Below are 19,072 nucleotides of genomic sequence, written 5' to 3'. Positions count from 1 at the left end.
GGGTGGTGGAGTGGTGGGTAAGGGGAATAGTGGAGGGGTTTGAGGGAGATGGGGCTAGTCCTCAGCTTCTAGACTGTCCATAAGAGAGTAGTATCTCTGTAGGTAAGCCTGCGGCAGTCACGGACTGTAACCTGCTCCCTCCTCAACACCAGGCAGTTTCTGGCAAACCATTGAGCGTCCTTTACACAGCAGATGAGGCGCCAGGCTTCGTCAATGGTGCCCTCTGTGTGTTCCTGGAAAAAGTCAGTAAGTACAGAGTGGAGGGACAGGTACTTTCTCTCGATAGAGTCTTGAGTTCAAACTCCAGGACTCTGAACAAAGCCTGCGCAAATGGGCACTGCCAGAACAAGTGAAGGGCATTTTCCTCCTCCACAATGTATTGTGGGTAGTATCTATATCTGCACAGCCCCCTGGCATGCATAAAGGTCCTTAGAGGCCTGTTGGTCAGCCTGCTCGATGCCACATTTGCCCAGACAGTCATGGCTGTGGCAGCAGGGTGTCAGGCCCTGTCAAGGCTGGGAAGCTGCTTGTCTTTAGTATTCCCTGTCTAGCTATAGTTCCCCTTGATTCTTTGATTCCAGTCCTGCTCTTAGCTTCAGCTTCTGCTTCCTTTATGAGTTGTGCCCCACCCGTTTGTTATGTTTGTCTCAGTCTGTAGTCTAAAGGTATGTCTTTATCTCTGTTCTGTGTTTATATTAAATGTTTAGTTTCAGCTTATTAGAAATTCAGTAGGCAGGGCTTAGCGCTAGGACCCACCGAATATTAGTACTTTGGCATAGTGATGGGCTAAGAATACTATGGTCATATGATGTGACTAAATCTCCAATTGTTATCTTATAGTCCTAGGCTAGTCCTGTTTTTATGTCTGTATTTTATATCACCTTTTGACCTCTTTTCCCTGAATAATCTGAGGATCACGGTTCCTCTCTCCTCTTCCTGTGTCCCAGTTAAGAATCCTATCCTTGCTATCTCTGCCCCTCACTCCATCCCTTGTTCCTAGCCATGCTCCTTGTCCTTTATTGTGTCCTTTACCATGTATGTCTTGTCTGGTTATGTTTAGAATTAGTGTGCTGTGTGTTCTTACTTATGTTCAGCTTTGCTTTATTCAGTTTCTCATGCAGTTCACCCTCACTATGTTTCTTGCTCGGTCCCCCTTGCTTCTTATGTTTCTCTAGACTCTTTGATATTACTCTGCTTAGCTCTCCTTATCCCAGCCTGCAGCATCCTGCATATTTATCTGTAGTGCTATCTCTCAGTGCCTGCATGATATCACCAGATCTCATTTTGTTTTGTACTGGATAACATCCGCTGCTATGTCAGGGCCCTGATATGTGGCCGCACAACCCTAGGTGCTGAACACCCAGGAGAGTGCAGTTGCCCTGCAGCAGGCCCTGTTTGACTAGGTTACTGTGCAATAACTCCTGAATACCATCATTTTGTAAGCCGTACGGACCTCACCCCTGACACAGGGAGCCCTGGGATGTTCTTGATTGTGTCTTTGGCTGCAATGAGCTTGTGGATCACATGAGGTGGCCACAGATCTGGCTTAACTCCATCCAGTTGATGCTCCCTTACAAATTTGCCCATGTCTGCGTAGAACCACGGCATAGTCCAATTGTAAGGGATGGAGCTGTCCCACTTTTCCCACTTGACCTCCTTCCACAGGGGTAGTAGGAAGAAACAAGACATGGAGTTTCCAGCAGAGCCTTTCACTACATCCTGCGCACACATTAGCACACAAAGAAAGTTCTCATCATGGTGGGGATGTCAGGCACTCCTTTGCCTCCCTTGCGAGGTTCCTTGTACATCACTACGCACTTTACTCTGTCTATTTTGGAGCCCCAGGTGAAGTGGAAACGGCTTTGTTGATGGCTCTGTGTATGGTGACCATCAAGGGCCAGGACTGAGCCACGTTCTGCAAAACAGGAATAATCTTGTTGCACATCACCAGCACATTCCCTTCTATGGTAAGGTCACTAAGGCTCTACAATCCAAATTTCTGCTTTACTTTAGCAAGTCTCTCCTCCCAGCTCTTCAGGGCTGCGCCGTCTTTGCCGAACCAGACTTCCAGGATCTTTAGGAAATCCTTCTTTATGGCGGATTGGAAGTCAGATCCCACTGGCCGAACAGCATGGTCTTTGACTTCCTGCAGTTGACCTTTGTGCCTGAAGCTCTGCTGAAGTCCTCACACGACTGGTGGTCTGCACAGAAGATGGTCACGTAGTCCATTTAGAGCGAGCACTTTATCCCTGGGATTTGGCAGCAGAGTGCTGCTCAAGGGTGCTTGGCCTGCGGGAACAATGGTATTAGTAATACCTGACAGGAACTGCAGCGGCCGGGACTGTGACTTTGGGAAAGTAGAGATCTCAATAGTAGTGAGCGACTACCTTCTACACCTCCTCCTTTCCTTGTAGTACCACACCTTGGCTGTTTCTCATTTCTGTCAGAGGCATGTGGGCAGAGTGTAGATTCCTGAAAAAGAAAGTTACATTTCTCACGCTTCTCCAGATCCTCCACCTTGGAACGGAAGATGGTTCACTCGAATTCCTCCTCAAAGTGCCTTTTCAGGCCCCCTTTGGACATAGAGTTTCACCTATATTCCGGTTTAGATCTTGTTCGATGTCAACATTGTGCATATTTTCATTCAACATTTGCTTGTATAGTACAAGGTATTTCTGATTCACGCCTGTAACATAGTTCATAAGGTTGAAAAAAGACCAAAGTCCATCAAGTTCAACCTATATACATATTGTGTCCCTACTGTGTTGATCCAGAGGAAGGCAAAAAACCCTTATGAAGCAGATGCCAATTGCCCCATACCAGGGGGAAAATTCCTTCCCGACTCCAAATATGGCAATCCCCTGTGTGGGGATATAAGTGAAATGAAATCTCTTGAATTGTGCTAATTAGCAATTTTATGGGAACACAAATTCATAAAATGATATTTACTACAAATTACCATTTTTTTCCGAATAATGTATATGTAAAAATTGGATTAATGGAAATTGTACTAACAGAACCTTATCTTGATTTTTGGATAATTTTTTAATTCACGTGTGTTGTATGTAATTGACATGTGCCTTGTTACTCAAAATTGCTGTTCATTGTTAAAAGCAGAACACTGATGCTCTTCTACATATAGATATCCATGTAACATGATTACCAGAACAGCTTTAACGGGAGAACCTTGTTGGAATTCTAAGGACAAATGTTGTTTTCAACAAAATGTAATGTTTATTTTGAAAAAGTGTGGCTATAGTCCAGTGAACTTGTGGGTATCAAGGACAGGATCTTCAAATAAAGTGACCTGACTATAGTGTCACTGAGTTCAGTACTGGGCTATCAACTTTATGATTTATCTGAAGTGAATCTGTATACGTGGAAAAGAACTGTATATTTTGGCAGCAACTACTCAAGGATACATTAACCCTTTATTAAGTATTAATGTTACTATTATGATCAATCAGTAAAATTATGTAAAAAATAAGCGTGTATCTGTATGTATATCCTGCTATATTCTTCAAATGATATAGTAGAGATTGGACATCTCTTTTGCTAAAATGCTTCTAAAACATCTACATTCAAGAGAAAGGATAATGCTGTGTAGGTTTCAGAAGGTGGCATCCATAATACTTTGTTAAACATTTTAAGTAGCCCATCATAATAAGGTATAAATGTTTTCAAGAGTAAAGTTCCATTACCATATCGGTATTTTTGAGAATAAAGCGATTCCTTTTATATAATCACAATTCCTTACCCTGCAATGTTTTTTAATCTATGGTACTGCTCTAGGCCTGACCCAGGGCAGCACACTCTCTGCAGTGCTCTACCTATCATAGATGCATGGCTCCAAGGACAGCATACCATGTAGGATGTGCCCAGTTTTCTATAGAGTAAGTAGGTTTATTGAGGTGAAAAATTCTGTCTGTGAAAGCACATAGTTAAAGAGCTTCAAGTATCATCTGCAACTGCACAGGTTTCCATGACATCATTTGCATGTTTTCCTTCTGACATTAATAGTGTAAATTATATTCCCCCTCCCATAGTTCCAGTGTCATACAAAAGTTTATCTTTGGGTCTTAATTTTAACAGAATTACCATTATTTTATATAACAGAAGGAATGAAATAGCAAGTACAGTATAAAGATGTATATGTAACAAAATTCCTCTACTGTATTTTGGTTATAAGGTCAATATGGGGCACTGACAACCAGATTAGGACCTCTACAATACAAGTACCTGAGGGTCTTCCATGGAAGTAGAAATAATTGTATCAACCAATACAGACATCTCCTATGACACCATGGTAGGTGACTGAGGTCACTTTGCCATGATAACATAACCTTGGTAAATATGAGCAAACAATGCTGTAAAAATTGTCTTTATTATTTAACCCTTTGATCTTTTCTACAAACAATACTCAAAAATACTCTGCTCTAATAGATTTCAAACAATTGCACAAACAGCACAGGTTTATCCTGTGAAATATATGTGTGGCACAAATATTGGCACCCCTGTGAAATCATATAAGAAAAATATATTTGAAGTATATTTCCATTAATTTTTTTCATTTAGTATACCTGGGTGACAAGGAACAGGAAATTGTTCAACCATGACTTACTGTTTCACAGGTATATAAAGATTAGATAATACCGTATTGGCTCGGATATAGGCCGCACCCGAATATAGGCCGCACCCTTAAAGTTAGGTGCTTTTTTAAGGAAAAAATTTTCTTAGTTAAAAAAAAATGTAGAATAGATATGCTGCCACTCTGCCCTCCACCCGATATATACAGCCACTCTGTCCTCTACCCGATATATACTGCCACTCTGCCCTCCACCCGATATATACTGCCACTCTGCCCCCCCGAGATACACTGCCACTCTGCCCCCAAGATGTGCCCCCCCCCCACCACTTACCAAAGCAGACTCCCGTGTGTCTTGCGGGGCCGGCAGGGGAAACCTACGCAATATGCGTAGACAACTTCCGGTGCCGGCACTTCCGCCGGTACGGGAGATTGTCTAAGCGCATCGTGCAGACGTTCACCGGCTGCAGCGATGCGCGTAAACGACCTCCGCTGCCGGCATGTTTGCACGATGTGCTTTAACAATCTCCCTTGCCAGGACTCCCCTCGTGGGAATTCCCGGCAAGGGAGATTGTTAAAGCACATCGAGCAGACGTGCCGGCAGCGGAGGTCGTTCACGCTCATCGCCGCTGCCGGTGAACGTCTGCACGATGCGCTTAGACAATCTCCCGTGCCGGCACTCCCCCCGTGGAAAGTGCCGACAGGGGAGGCTGTCTGAGCGTATCGGAGAGTAGGATGCAGGTCCCCTGCACCGCTGCGGGGGATCTGTATCCTAACCCTGCTGCCTGCCCAGCAGTTTCCCGGAAAAAGTGCAGCCTATATTCGGGCCAATACGGTATATAGGCCAAATTCCCTTAGCCATTAATCACGATGAGTAAGACCAGGGAATAAACCTGTGATGGTCAGAGGTATGGGCATTTAGGGAAAGGCAAAGATGGCACAAGCAGGGTGTTTGAGCCTTGGGGACCAAGATGGCTCACACGGGGCTGTTTAGGGACAAAGTTGGCTCATGCTGGACTGTAATCTGTTTGTGTAATCTGGGTGCTGGTCAGGTTCTATGTGGGCAATGTGGATGCCAGGGCTGGCTTTTGGGGTGTGCAACATTATTTATGTATACCTGCAAATATAGGGTTTGTATGTCTTACACAGTTGATCTATACATGCAAGTGTTGTTTCCATGTGTTGTTTATTTGATCTATACCTGAACTACAGGGAGTAAGTAAAAGAGAGGTATGGCTTAGTGAATGAGGGGAGAAAAAGACTCTGGTGATGATAATGGGGAGAGGACCTCTCAGTGTTACGGTAGGGTCAGAAGGAGGGATGACTGCACTGACTCTCAGTCTTCCCCTAATCTGCAGTCAGTGTTGAAAGTTTTTTTGGCGTAGGAGCGGAGGGAGTGATTGCATGCTAGGGAGTGTGGAGGGGGCCCAAGTAAATGCTTGCTAAGGGTATAATTTTCAATATTTAAATATTATATAAAATATATGGAGGGCACTGTATATATATAATTTATGAAGTGTAATTTAAATCTTACCATATGTGTAACATAATTTTTAAAAATGTTGGTTAATCAGTGCAGCGGAATGCGTAAATAAATATTAGTAAATATTCCCGATAAAGTTCGTGGAGAGATGGGCAGGGGAATGTTCATTTGCAAAACCACTGCCACCAAGTGCCAGAAAATATCAGTCTAACAGTCCAAAGGTTTGTCTTTGGATAGTTGATCTCATTACAGAATTCACTTGGCACACAAAGTAGAAGCAGCAAAGTGTGTCAAAAGTAATGTTTTGATGTGCTTAATTGCTGTGGTGCAACTTTCGTGCTAGTTTTTTTTATTATCTTTATTATGTGTTTTATGCAACAGTGATGTACAGTAGCTAGCTGACAAATCATGTCACATAAATTTCAAAGAAGATAAAAACCAAAAAAAGAAGCATAAAAACATACATGGTATTTGGTGTATAACAAAAATATACATATCAGATCATACCAGCATTGACAGTATCAAGAAGACTCCTAATGTGGCATCGAGGGGGCTTCCTGTCCAATAATAAGAAAGTTTAAAAAATGCTACCAAATAGGCTACCGGAAGATTTGTAGAGCGCCTCCGTATTTCATATACTCTCCATCCTAACAGAAGGAATCTGACTCCTATTCCAAAAAAAAAAAATAAAAAATACCAGGAATATAGCAATGTTGAAGAAAACAGAATGTTTATTTCTCTGTACTGTCCAGATGGTGTGGTGGAGTAAAAGAGAAGATGGGGAGTTGGTCAATTCCATGTTTGTGGCTCTCCAGATAATGTCCAATAGCCTCGCAAAAAAGGGGGTTAAGGCAAAATGTACTCAGAAAGACCTGCATTCTTGGCACCTGTAAATAAGAAAAACACAGAGGTATTCATTTTCTGGGCAAGTTTAAATAAATAAATAACTTTTGATGTATTATTATGAACATTAGTCCCAATTGCCGAAGATAGAACACGGTAACCACAAGGAAGGATGTTAGCTACCTCACAGCTCAGGATCACTGTCTAGTTTGGGTATAACACAGATAGTCGCCTCAAATGTAGTTGGGTGAAAGGAGTTGAAGGAAGATGATGAGTTGAAGGCCATCAATTCCACAGAGCTAGAGTTTTCTGGAAATTTTTATAGTATTTGATGGTTAAGTTATTTGCCTAGAGATAAATATCTAGAGGCTAATAAGAGTTGCTCCTTAGTCATTGACATTTCTGCCAGGAACGTGTTGTGATGGTGAATGGGGAAAGGTAGATAAGTGGAATAACCTCCTAGCAGACATGGTAGAGGATAGTACAGTGAGGGAATTTAAATATACATGGGAGGGAAAAGGTTGTCTAAGACAAGACCAAGGAATGATGAAGGTTTGAGTCTTTACATCAGGAAAAGGATCAGACTAGATGGGTCAAATGTTGGGGGTTTTTTTTATCTTCTGTCAAATTGTTTCTATAATATAAGTGAATACTTTCTTCCAGGGTTTGAGACTCAAACCCTCTAGGTTATGCTATGAGGAATCGTACAAGCAAAAAGCTTCTGCTACCCTATTATTTTTAATTTGGGTGATAAATGAAGTATTATATTTATGTCTCAAGAACTTTTCTGGCTAATTGTTGTGGATTTAAAAAAAAGGGTTTTTTAAATTAAAAAAAGTTTCCGGTAATCTTCAGAGAGCATGACTATTACAGGTTCAAATGTTTATTTATAAATGTTTATTAAATATATATGAATAATCAGTAGAATAAGAAATCATGGTATTTATGCAAGTGCTGCTTTTTACCTGTACTTTGTATTTTGTGGAAATACCTAAACTGGTTTTCTGAAAGCAATATAGCGATTACATTTTAACCACAATACAAAGTATCATATCTAGTCATAAGTCATGCCCTTGTGAACAGTTGAACCCAGAGTATGTATTGGTTTTATATACAATGCTAAATTCTTTTCTATTTTTTTGCAATGAAGAGTTAGTTTGAAACAAGTAAAACATCTACTGACTTCATACAGATTATTATTGGTCACATTACTTAAAACATTGAGAATAGCAACCCTGAGAATAGTGAGATTTTCTTTTTCAAAGCATCCAGTAACGAAGTTGCATACATTGTCAGCTGTTGAGATGGGGAACAAATTCTATTAAAGTCTGAAAAAAATGGAGCAGCAGCAAACTGGATGACCTGGAAATAGAATGTAATTGGTATACTAAAGCTAAGCATAAGAAAGGCTGGTTGGTGCTGTTATTTAACAAAACGTTGTAATTTTGGGAATTAAATCTACACACACTATATAGAGAAATGAACTCCTTTTAGTTGTGTTGCTCCATTGCTCTTAAACATGAACCTATAATAATAGCTGCCTGTCAGTATTGTTTACAAACCTAATAGCCAAATGAAAACAAAAGAAGGAAGAATCCCCATTAACTATTACTGTTATTTTGATCAAATGCAATGACCTCTGCGCAGCAGGATATAGCTCTTTTCCTGTACAGACATACAGCTGTTCACACGGTATTGTGAAGTACAAACAGTGCTAACAATACATGTTCTATTCATCTAATGCACCATAGAAAAGAGAAAGCAAATCTGGTAAAGATGATACCTATATTGGCTAACTGCCATATAATGGATTGCAAGCTGTCAAGACTATCTAAGACTCTGAAGAAGACATGCATGCTAAATTTTATATAAAATACATGTCACATTCAGGGGTGGTTTCTTCTTAGTTACTATGTAATTTATATATTTGTCTGCACTTTCACAGCAGGAACACAGTTCCACAGGGGGCTCTATCGTGAAGCAGGGTTATATGCAGTTCCGCAGACAGGTTCCATTGCTGGAGCATGATCAGCAATGGTATAGAGAGCTCAGTTTCTGACAGATCACAGGATCGGCTAGTAAAAAGCTTTGTTTGTAGTTACATATCACCTTCAGTAAGAGTAGAAGCTGCATGACTCTCCACAGCCAACAGCCTGCACTCACAGGAGCAAAGATACTCAGTGCAAGCAGGACCTTGGATCCATGTGTATGGAACCCAGTGTGTATGCATGTGGTTATATATTTATGTGGGGATTAGTGCTCGTGATTGCGGGTCCTATAATTAAGACCCAGGCTACTGTTAGGCTATTGTGGGTGTTTTGCTTGGGGACCAATCTGTAAGTGACTTCCATGCAGATACATACTTTTAACCTTGTGTAAATAAATGTGTTTTTTACCTGAAGGCCCAGCCTTGTTGAAAATTATTTTTTGCAAGATTCTGCACTTTTTTAAATCTTATATATTATCCCACCCCATAGCCAAGAGCTTCCCAATGCATTCTTTCCATACATATTATTTATTTATACACATAGTTCATATTCTGCATCTTTGTAAAATTATAGGTTTAGATATATATATTTTTTTCATTTATATCACTGGAGTAACACTGCCCCTTGGGGCAGTTTTGTACAATAAAGTATTTAAACAAACATAAATAAATAACACTATTAATGTTGAAGTACTTTACTGGATTTGTATGTATGAATACATTATATACTGGATTGCCGTGTAATGCAGAATTCTTGTAAAGGGAAACAGTTATATCTTGCTTTGACATTTCTTGTGATTTAGAAGTAGATTTCAGGGTGACGGGTGACGGGTGACAGAAGTACTTCTGGTAAATAGGAAGATCGCTGGTGGGATAGCTTCTGTAGGAAATCTGCTTGTATCATTTTACATAAACAATTGCTTATGAACAGTCACAGTAGTTAACTCTAACACTGATAACCAAAACTAGGGCTGCCTGAGTGTATCGACACATGTAATTCAGGAACAGCTGGAGACGTTTTCATTATGACGTTTTCCAGTGATGATTATTAATGATTTGGAAATCTTAACATTTTTAAACATGGTTGGCATTCTAAGGGTTAAGCCACAGACTCTTGCAAATGTGAGAAAAGAATAAACATTGTGTGCAAATCAGTATGATGGCAGCAGTCTCGAATATACTTTTTTGGTACAGTTGAAAAGTTCAGCAGTGCATGCTGGAGAACTGTGAAATTAGTAATTATGAATACAAGTTTTTTAACCTACGCTTATACATGCATGGTTTTTTTACCACATATATCAGGGTGGATGTATTGACCCAACTATTCTGCCAACTTTTCCTGCTGTCAAAAAATGATTGCTTAATAGTCTTGCTTTATATTCAGGATAATTTCATGCCTATCCAATGCATGCTTAAATTCCCTTACTGTATTCCCTTACCGCTAGCACAGGGGCGTTCCACTCTCTAAGCTTGAATAGCATATAGAACTCTGACCCCTTCATTTTAAACTACAAACTTTTGTAATTTGCTTCCCTCTTTTACTTTGTTAAATATCTTTTCCCTATTTAAAAGTTGCTATCTAGCATAATGCTATACATAATGGATACATGTTAAATTCTCTCACTGTATTAGCCTCTACCACTTCTGATGGGAGGCTGTTCCTTTTATCTGTAAGTAAAACTTCCTTACATCACATCTACACCGTCTGGTTTGGCCTCTTGTTCTAACCTGAGCATCTGATCATTTATAACCACTAGGGGGAGCTCTTTACATGTCTGATTATTGACATTTAAACTCCAGTAAATACATTATGTTCCCTTTCATAACTGTACATTTTGTCTTTCCCGTGTCCTGTATGTGTCTACTAAGCAGAAGCACCAACGTCATTGTCTTGTAGGTGGCTCAAATTCACATTGTTTTGATCCAATTAACTTCACCCTATGGGCTGATTATAAGGGATACAATGTATTTTTTTTTTTCAATCTACAAAACTTCTGTTTCCAGTTTAAGGATTTTACGCAACAGGAGCAGAGCTATTCTTGTGTTTTTGCTCTGTTCTTCAACTGTTATTTTCCTCTTTTTTATTTAGTGTATGCACACAAATTATATGGTTTTGTTTGGGGACAAGTAGGGCTTTTTCTTTGTAAACCGTATTTATTTATTTATTATATGACATTGTTTTTTTCAGATCTTTTTAACCCTTACCTAACCCTATCTGGAAAATTATCCACTAACTAGACACCCACTACACTAAATAAAAGCAATTGAATATAAAAAAGTAAACCCTTAGGGTCAATTGAAAAAAAAAGCTAAAATGTGTGTGTGTGTGTATATATATATATATATATATATATATATATATATATATATACATATACATATACATATACATATACATATACATGTGAATCTCTTTAGCTGGCAATCACAGTGAGGAGAGAGGCAGAGAGCTACAGTCAGTATGCAGCAGATCCACCTCAGTTATTTATAACATACCTGGTACATTATCGGTGATGAAAGGGGTTAAATCAGCAAAAAAAAATCAGTGTTACAGTAATTATACCAATCCAGAATAATGTGTACTTGAAATGTAAGTAAAAGTGCAGGTTCAGTAGGAAACACTGTGTGACACCTATTAACCACTCAATTTGTGCAAACCTTCTTTGTCATTTATATTTATACAGGAAAACCACAAGATAAGTACAGTACAGTGGCTGGTATAATCGAAACTGGTGAATAGACTTTTATTTCTGTCCAACAGCAATAGTTCAATATAGTTAATTCTAGATCTCGATCCTCATTACACTGTCCTAGTGAATATATGATATGTATGTACACGTACAATAGCTCATGGAACCAGATGGTTAATTGTAAGCTACGTTTCCTAATAAAAAAGTAACAGTTTCTGTATTTAACACTCCCTAAATTGAAAATTGATGAGGAGTGTGAGTATGATTAATTGACATCATCAAAGGCCAGGTAAGAGGCATGAGAGCAAGCCCTCTGTGTTTGCAAAATTTTGAATCTTCTTAAGAATAGGTAATACAGTATGTTATGCGTTAGACTTAAGGACTGGCATTTTTTGGGGGGCAAGTGATCTCCCTGACCCCTATCCCATCCCAGTGCAAACACTACCAAAGACACACACACTAACACGCACAGTTAACAACAGACTCACACATATACACACTCTTGCGCACTGCCTGTCTTTAGAGCCTCTTTCACATGTAAATTGCTGTGGTACTACAGCAGGGTCATGCCATCTCTCAGCGAGTGGGCCAGCCCAAGTCGTTCCGGCCCTGTTTGAAGAATTTAGACTGTCCATGTTGGACGCGATGCTCTGCAGCACATGTATAATAAGAAATATAGCTGAGGTCAAGACAACACATCTCTTGTAGGTTTTCTAGCCCTGAATACAGCACTTTTACTTGAAAAATAATGTATATGACATTAAAAGTATTGGGACCCACCTTTTTCCACAGGTGTATAAAATCAAGCACCTAGCCATGCAAACAGTTGTGAAAAAAATGGGCCATTCTGAAGAGCTTAGTGAATGTAAGTGTGGTACTGTGATAGGATGCCACCTTCACAAAAAATCAGTTTGTGAAATGCTAGATATTATAGCATTATTGGAAAGTGGAAGTGTGTAGCAAGAGCACCTAAAGTCAGAGCGGGTAACTTAGTGCATTAATAGCTAAAACCTGTGCGGTGGGAGCTTCATGGAATGGGATTTCATGGCCAAGCAGTTGCATGCAACCCTCGCATGACCAAGTGCAATACCAAGCGTTGGATCGTGTGATGTAAAGCACGCCACCACTGGACTTTGGCGCAGTTCTGTTTGGCAGTCTGATGGGTGAGTCTGGGTGGATTGGCGGATGCCAGGAGAACGTTACCTGTCTGACTGCATTGTGGCAACTGTAAAGTTTGGTGGAGGAGGGATAATGGATAAATACCAAAGAAAAAAACTATAAAATAGTGATAGTGACAATATAAAATTTATATCCAAATGATGTTAACCTCTTTATAACCTAAACCAACAAACCTTAGTAGAATAATAAATACAGGCATATATAATATTCCTACAACATATTGCATGTTTTTCTGATACTTTTTAAAAATGGAATTATCTAATAATAATTCAAGATAGATACGGTTAAGTGAATTTACTCAAAACTTAGCACGGAACCGCTGAAGCTTCCATAATACAATACAAAAATGAATAATTATAATGTTATTTAAAAATTTAATGTTTGTTATGTTTCATTTTTGAGCTTTACACTATAGCAGGATAGTTTTTTTTTTCCAACTGGAAACAAAGGCTCTGAATGCAAGAGCAAACCATGAAGAGGATGCTGCTATGTCTGGAGCCAGCCAGTTTGAACCGGCGTCGTCTACTGTGGGAAGGGAAAGCAGAGGTGGGATAGAAAGGGTGAAGGAGACTGCTAAAGACAGCTATTTCAAGGAGCCTGGATGCAGTATTAGAAATATTCAACATCAATAACGACATAAGTAATAAAAAAATAAATTCAATAGTAGAACACATTTGCTTCATGTTAACAAAATCAACATTTGCAAAATATATATATATAATCTGTTGTAGTTGTTAAAAGTAAACAATTAAAAACCACAAAATTTACTTCACACAATTATTTGTTAATGATATATAATAGAAACCATAATATTTTTATTTTTATAATAATGAATAGCAAAGGGTGCCATTTAACCCTTTGTGGTGGTATTTTACCCATTACTAGACTTTTCGTTAAATTATCCTCAGAATAGTGTTACAGACTTTAGGATATTGTGGGCTTAAAGGCTCACTCCAGCTATTAATCCAGTTGTGGTTTCCCCTATCAAATGCATGGGAATTCTGCAGAATCCCCCCATATGTATGTGCTCTTTCCCCACTATAAGCTATTTGCCATGCTGGAGATGTGTTCGGCTTTAGTGCTGGCTCAGCAAGTATTGTATACACATGCGTGGTAAGCTCTGCCTTTGATTTCTTACATAACCTAGGCAAAGCCATGAAATTGACCTGGTCCTCTAGCGCCAAGTCCCCGATACTTATATTCATTTTGCTAATAGATTAGATTTTTTTTCTACAAAAAGTAAAGTTTACATTTTAGTTTTTGGATAAATACATTTCTCCTGCTTGTGTTATTGGTAATTAAAAAGTTGCAACTGAATCTTCTAAGTGCTATATCAGAAATGTCTTTATAAAACTAATTAAATTAAGAAAATATTTCCGCTGTGGTCTGTTGAGCAGAAGCTGCCTTTAGGGAGAAAATATTCATGAAAACATTAATTATGAATATTTTATAAATTAAAGGCCAAAACAGAATACTAATGGATACAGCACATGAAATATAGGCACATGGGTTACCCAAACTATGGCGAAGCAAGGTTAAATAAACTGCTCTAGAAGTACAGAACCTTCAGCTCTCAAGCTGCTGATGAACTACAGCGGAGGGGCAGAGTATCATAGGCATATCAGTTTATCATATAGTAGACAAGCGAAGGTTCTCTTCCTATGCACTAATCCTGTGTCTGGAAATGTAGTTAAGAAGTAGCTGCTGTTCAAGGACTCTGAACCACCGTTAATGGAAATAACAGCAATAAGGACTATGTTATAATATACACCATCCAATTTGTCGTTTGTTCTAAATTCTAGGGAAAAGATACACAACAAAGTATGTATTAGTGAATATGTATCACAGTGCCCCTAAGAAATAAAATTAACTATAATATTTGTGTGAACTGCAGGAAGCAATTTTAAATTTTTTTGTTCTGAATAATATACCCAGTTACATATTAGCCGCAATTTCTTTGACCTCTATTTCTTTTGACCCAATCGTCGAGCCATGCTTCTTAAAATGAAGTATATTTTGGCCATTTTGCAGCTTTAGATGGTATGTTGATGGCTTTCCATGGATTAACACCATTATGGCTGACCTAGCATCATAAGAACTTTAGCTCCACATCAGCTGAAATAAAAACAATTCATTGTGCAAGACTGGTAATCAGGCTAGAAATTGCCGAGGCATACAGTATGGGGTGTGCCTCTATCCTAATCCTGAAGAAGAAATAGTAATATTTGTTATTATTACTGCCAAAACACCTGCCACTCTTCATCCAAAACAATCAAAGTATGCAAGTTATGATGGCATGAAGTCATACATGAAGGTTATGATGGCATGAAGTCATATATGAAGGTCATGGTGAACCTTGAGAACCAGAAGAATTCCCACTTTTTGGTCATTTCTTTAAGTCCAGCAAAAACAATGTACTTTGCTACTGCTCATGCAAAGAGCTACATAGCCCTAAGGAAGGTCTGTCTTTAATCATAACGATATGTCATAGGGTTGTTGTTACAAATACAGGTTAGGACAAGTGCATCAAAGAAATAAAGAGAAATGCAGAACTGACACAATAAATTATGGAATGATTTTGGTCTGTGTAAAGATAGTTTTTCTGCCAAATTTTACATTTTGAAATGGCACAAACATGTCACAATTTATTGTCTCCCATATTTATATGCAATTGTATTTTCATAGAGCATATCTACTATATATAAAACCTACAGTTCTGTGAGAAAGTATTTGTCCATTCCTGATTTCTTCTTTTTTTTTTTTTGCATATTTTTCACATAGATCATCCAACTAATCTTAACATTATATAATGATAACCCGGGTAAAGACAAAATGCAGTTTTTAAAAGATTTTATATATAGAAGGAAAAGATCTATCCAACCCAATATGGCCCTGTGTGAAAAAGCGATTGCCTCTTTAGTTACTAACTCAATCAATTAACCAAATATAATTGATAATTGGGTTCAATTTCACTAGAAACACCCAGGCATGATTACTGCCAGCTCTGTCAAATCTAAACACCAATAGAACCTGTCTTGCAAAGTCAAGTAGGCATAATGTCAGGCTCAGAGACCACAACCCACCTCTCATTGGGGGCCGCCACCCGGACCGCCGCTCCCAGCCGCCGGTCTCTCCGTGGTGCAGCCATATTTCCTAGGTGTAGGGGATTCTGGATATTTTATGTAATTACCTTTTTACCCTTGTTCTCATGTAAATGCTTGCTTTAGTACTGTTTGATAGGGGGTTTGAAATTTGTCATACTTACATAAGCACGTCTCCTATACCTATGTAAACATTTTACATAACAGAATGGTGAATTGGGAAAAGATCAAGTGAAAAAAAAAAATGGAAATTCCATGTAAAATACAAACCAGCTTTGCTTCCAGACTCCCTTTCTCTACTGCTGTGCTTACAACCATATCAGCTTTATCTGGTCACGTGACAACATATTTTATTTGTCTTTCCTAAAACAGAGTTAAATGCCCTTTGTCATGCTTTAAAACTATTTTCTTAGACCTTTTCTAAGAAAACTCCAATTATGCAAGTAATTTTCTTGTCCCTTTGTTGCACTTTTCTAATAATCAAAGTTAAAACCAGTTTTGTTTCTACATGAACAGAAAAACAACCAAGCCTTGGCATGTTACTGGGCTTATCTAATCAAAAGCGAGGCAACATTAATCCAATTAACTATGGGTAAGCAAGTTTCTGGCATTCAAACGTGTCTCTGACGCTTCTCGGTAGGGTAGATAATAAAACTGTGATTTCTGATCAGGGGAATTAATGAAAGGTTTTAAAATAAATTCTACTTTACTGGCACCTTCACACTATGTTTTTTAAAAAAATGCCATATTAAAGAGATTTGGGAAAATTGGATTTTTATTATTCTCTAATTTATATATTTTAAGAATTTTAAATTGAGAGCGAGATTTGCCATAATGCAAGTGGAATTAGTTTGGGTCAGAGTGTTGATCGAAATCAAATCGCCTAACAGATCCAAATTTCCTTAAATTGAGCAACCAGCTAACTCAATGCCGCAAGCTGTCATCCATTACAATTAGGAGATTATGATTAATTCTCCTAGTTATTCTCCTAGTGATTTTTATAGAGAATAAGCAAAACTTGCACTGGTTTCAGGTTGATGTCAAGGACTTGTTAACCCCTTGAGGACAATGGGCAGTCCCTAATGAAAACAATGCATTTTGAGACCGTACATGTACGGGCTTTGCCATTAAGGGGTTAATTATGGTAACTTGCAGTCGAGGCCTTCTCCAGTTGCCCCCGTTCAGCCCAGTCATAACTGCTGCAGAGCCGCTTCACCCCTGGTGGTGTAATGTGACAAAGAGTGGAGATTTGTGCCCCCGTTGGCACACATCTCTACACTACTGATTCCTGCTACATTTTAAAGGGAAGTCTAGTGTGTAAAGTTATAAACATGCCATTTTGGCAAATATTTCCTTTCTTTTAACACAAGCAATTACAAACATCTTAAAAAGGTCTGCAAAATGGGGTCAAGGAGAGAGAATCTATTGCTTCTAGAATGCTTTTGTGCTATTGTATACTTTGAGATGTATTTATGAAAATGTTAAATATCATAATTATGTTATCACATGAAAGCTGCAATTTCCCCTGCCTGTGTTTTGTCATTTTGAGAAGATTTGTGCCACTACCTGCTTCAAACACCATAAGTAATTTATTAATTTTATATCCCATCAATGAAAATGTCCCTTGTCCTTAATCTACCATGTATAACATGGAGTTTAGTTTGCTCCTGTAAATTGCTATTAGCTTGTAACTATCGTATATGAAAATATAACAGTATATTAACATTTGGAGCATAAGAAGTAAGAGAAAAACAATATTGTATAGTATTATTGTATCCTTGCTCATGCTATTGGTATTGATAAAATAGGAAAAAGCTTGTACAGTAGTATACATTTTTGTCCTTTTTAGGGTAAAATATTTTGTAATATATACGTTCTCTCAAAGTGTCCTAAAATAAAGAAAATCTAGTGTTACATTTGATATTTTACAGCATATATCATATTAATAGACTTGCTTGTACCCTGTAGGTCTCTTTCCTGGCCTCAGCATATACCAGCCGGGAGCTCTCCACTGAAAGCTGCTCAGGTTTAGCATCTGTGACTCACTATTTCTACCTCTGTCAGTTCGTTTGGATGCTTATCCAGGTGAGTACAGTTTACTGTGTCCAAAATGCTTAATGCTTAAAATAGTTTCATATTCTGCTAATCCTGCTGAACACTGTACGCTAAATACTGTATATGAATGTCTAATTGTTCACGAACCTTAGCATTTCTGCAATTTTACTTTTCTCTGTTGAGGTTAGTAACATTAAAAGAACACAGAAAGTTATAAAAAGCTCTTTCATTTGCCACTATTTCATGCCAATATCATCAATTTGTACGAATGTCCGAAAACGAGAAGGGACCCCAATGAAAAATGCGAAAAACAACAGAGAACTCTGACTTTTCGCTTCTATTTTGTTTTTTTCTTCACCCTCATAAACTCTTATTCCCTCATTCTAAATTACTCACTATCTCATAAACATCAGTGTTTCTCTACCTTCTTTGTGTCTCCGCTTCTCCTTCCCTCCACTTCTTTTTTTCTGTTTCTTCTGTCTTTTCCTGTGATCCACTTGTGGGTCTCCGCCCTGTTGGAGAAGTACTACACCAGGCCATAATGAGAAAGAGACGCATTTCTATACGTTTCCTTCTCCATTTAAAATTTTAAAATACCCGTGTCTAAAAATTGTAACTTCTTGATTGTCACAATGGTCAGTTACTAAACTTCTGATCTGAATTAATACTTGTCTCAAAGTCCTACAATATGTCCTCTTGACCTCTTTTTTTATGGTTAATCAATTATCATATGACATGTAGGCCATGTCAATTTACAGTATGTATCAACTTACCTGCATATTCATAATTAAGTTAAAAAGCATAATGATCTTGGCTAATACTTAATCTCACAAGACCCCTTCGGTCCCACAAACAAGCAGTGTAAGCCCAATCGATTTTAAGATCAAATGAGCAGGACCATCTTCTCCTTCTGTACTAAAATACCTTATGTCTGCTGATGTTTGTTGTTAATGTTATTGTGTGTCTGAATGTCACTAATGTTATTGCTGCCCTCTTTATCCTCTTCTGCATTTATTCATACCAGTTGTTGGCCATGGCTAGTTATTATTGGGCTCTTCCTGGTCTGGTGCATTGTTTACTTCCTTTGCTTCATCAGGAAGATTTCGTTCTCTTATAAATAATTGTTTATCTTAGTCCAACTATACAGCC

General features: G+C 38.4%; 1 protein-coding gene across 1 annotated transcript in view; it reads left to right on the top strand.

Annotated features, from left to right (window-relative positions):
- Positions 1-19,072, top strand: part of LOC149303040 (adhesion G protein-coupled receptor V1-like) — a 165,437-nt gene that overhangs the window by 115,289 nt on the left and 31,076 nt on the right. Inside the window, exon 84 of the mRNA XM_089481806.1 lies at positions 17,837-17,953. Coding sequence (XP_089337932.1) covers positions 17,837-17,953 — 117 coding nt within the window. The remainder of the gene's footprint in view (positions 1-17,836; positions 17,954-19,072) is intronic.

The sequence above is a fragment of the Sceloporus occidentalis genome, unplaced genomic scaffold (assembly GCF_023333645.1).
Source record: "Sceloporus occidentalis isolate IW3139 unplaced genomic scaffold, rSceOcc1.0.p SCAF_16, whole genome shotgun sequence".
Classification (NCBI taxonomy): domain Eukaryota; kingdom Metazoa; phylum Chordata; class Lepidosauria; order Squamata; family Phrynosomatidae; genus Sceloporus; species Sceloporus occidentalis.
This window is presented reverse-complemented; position numbering and strand designations above follow the sequence as displayed.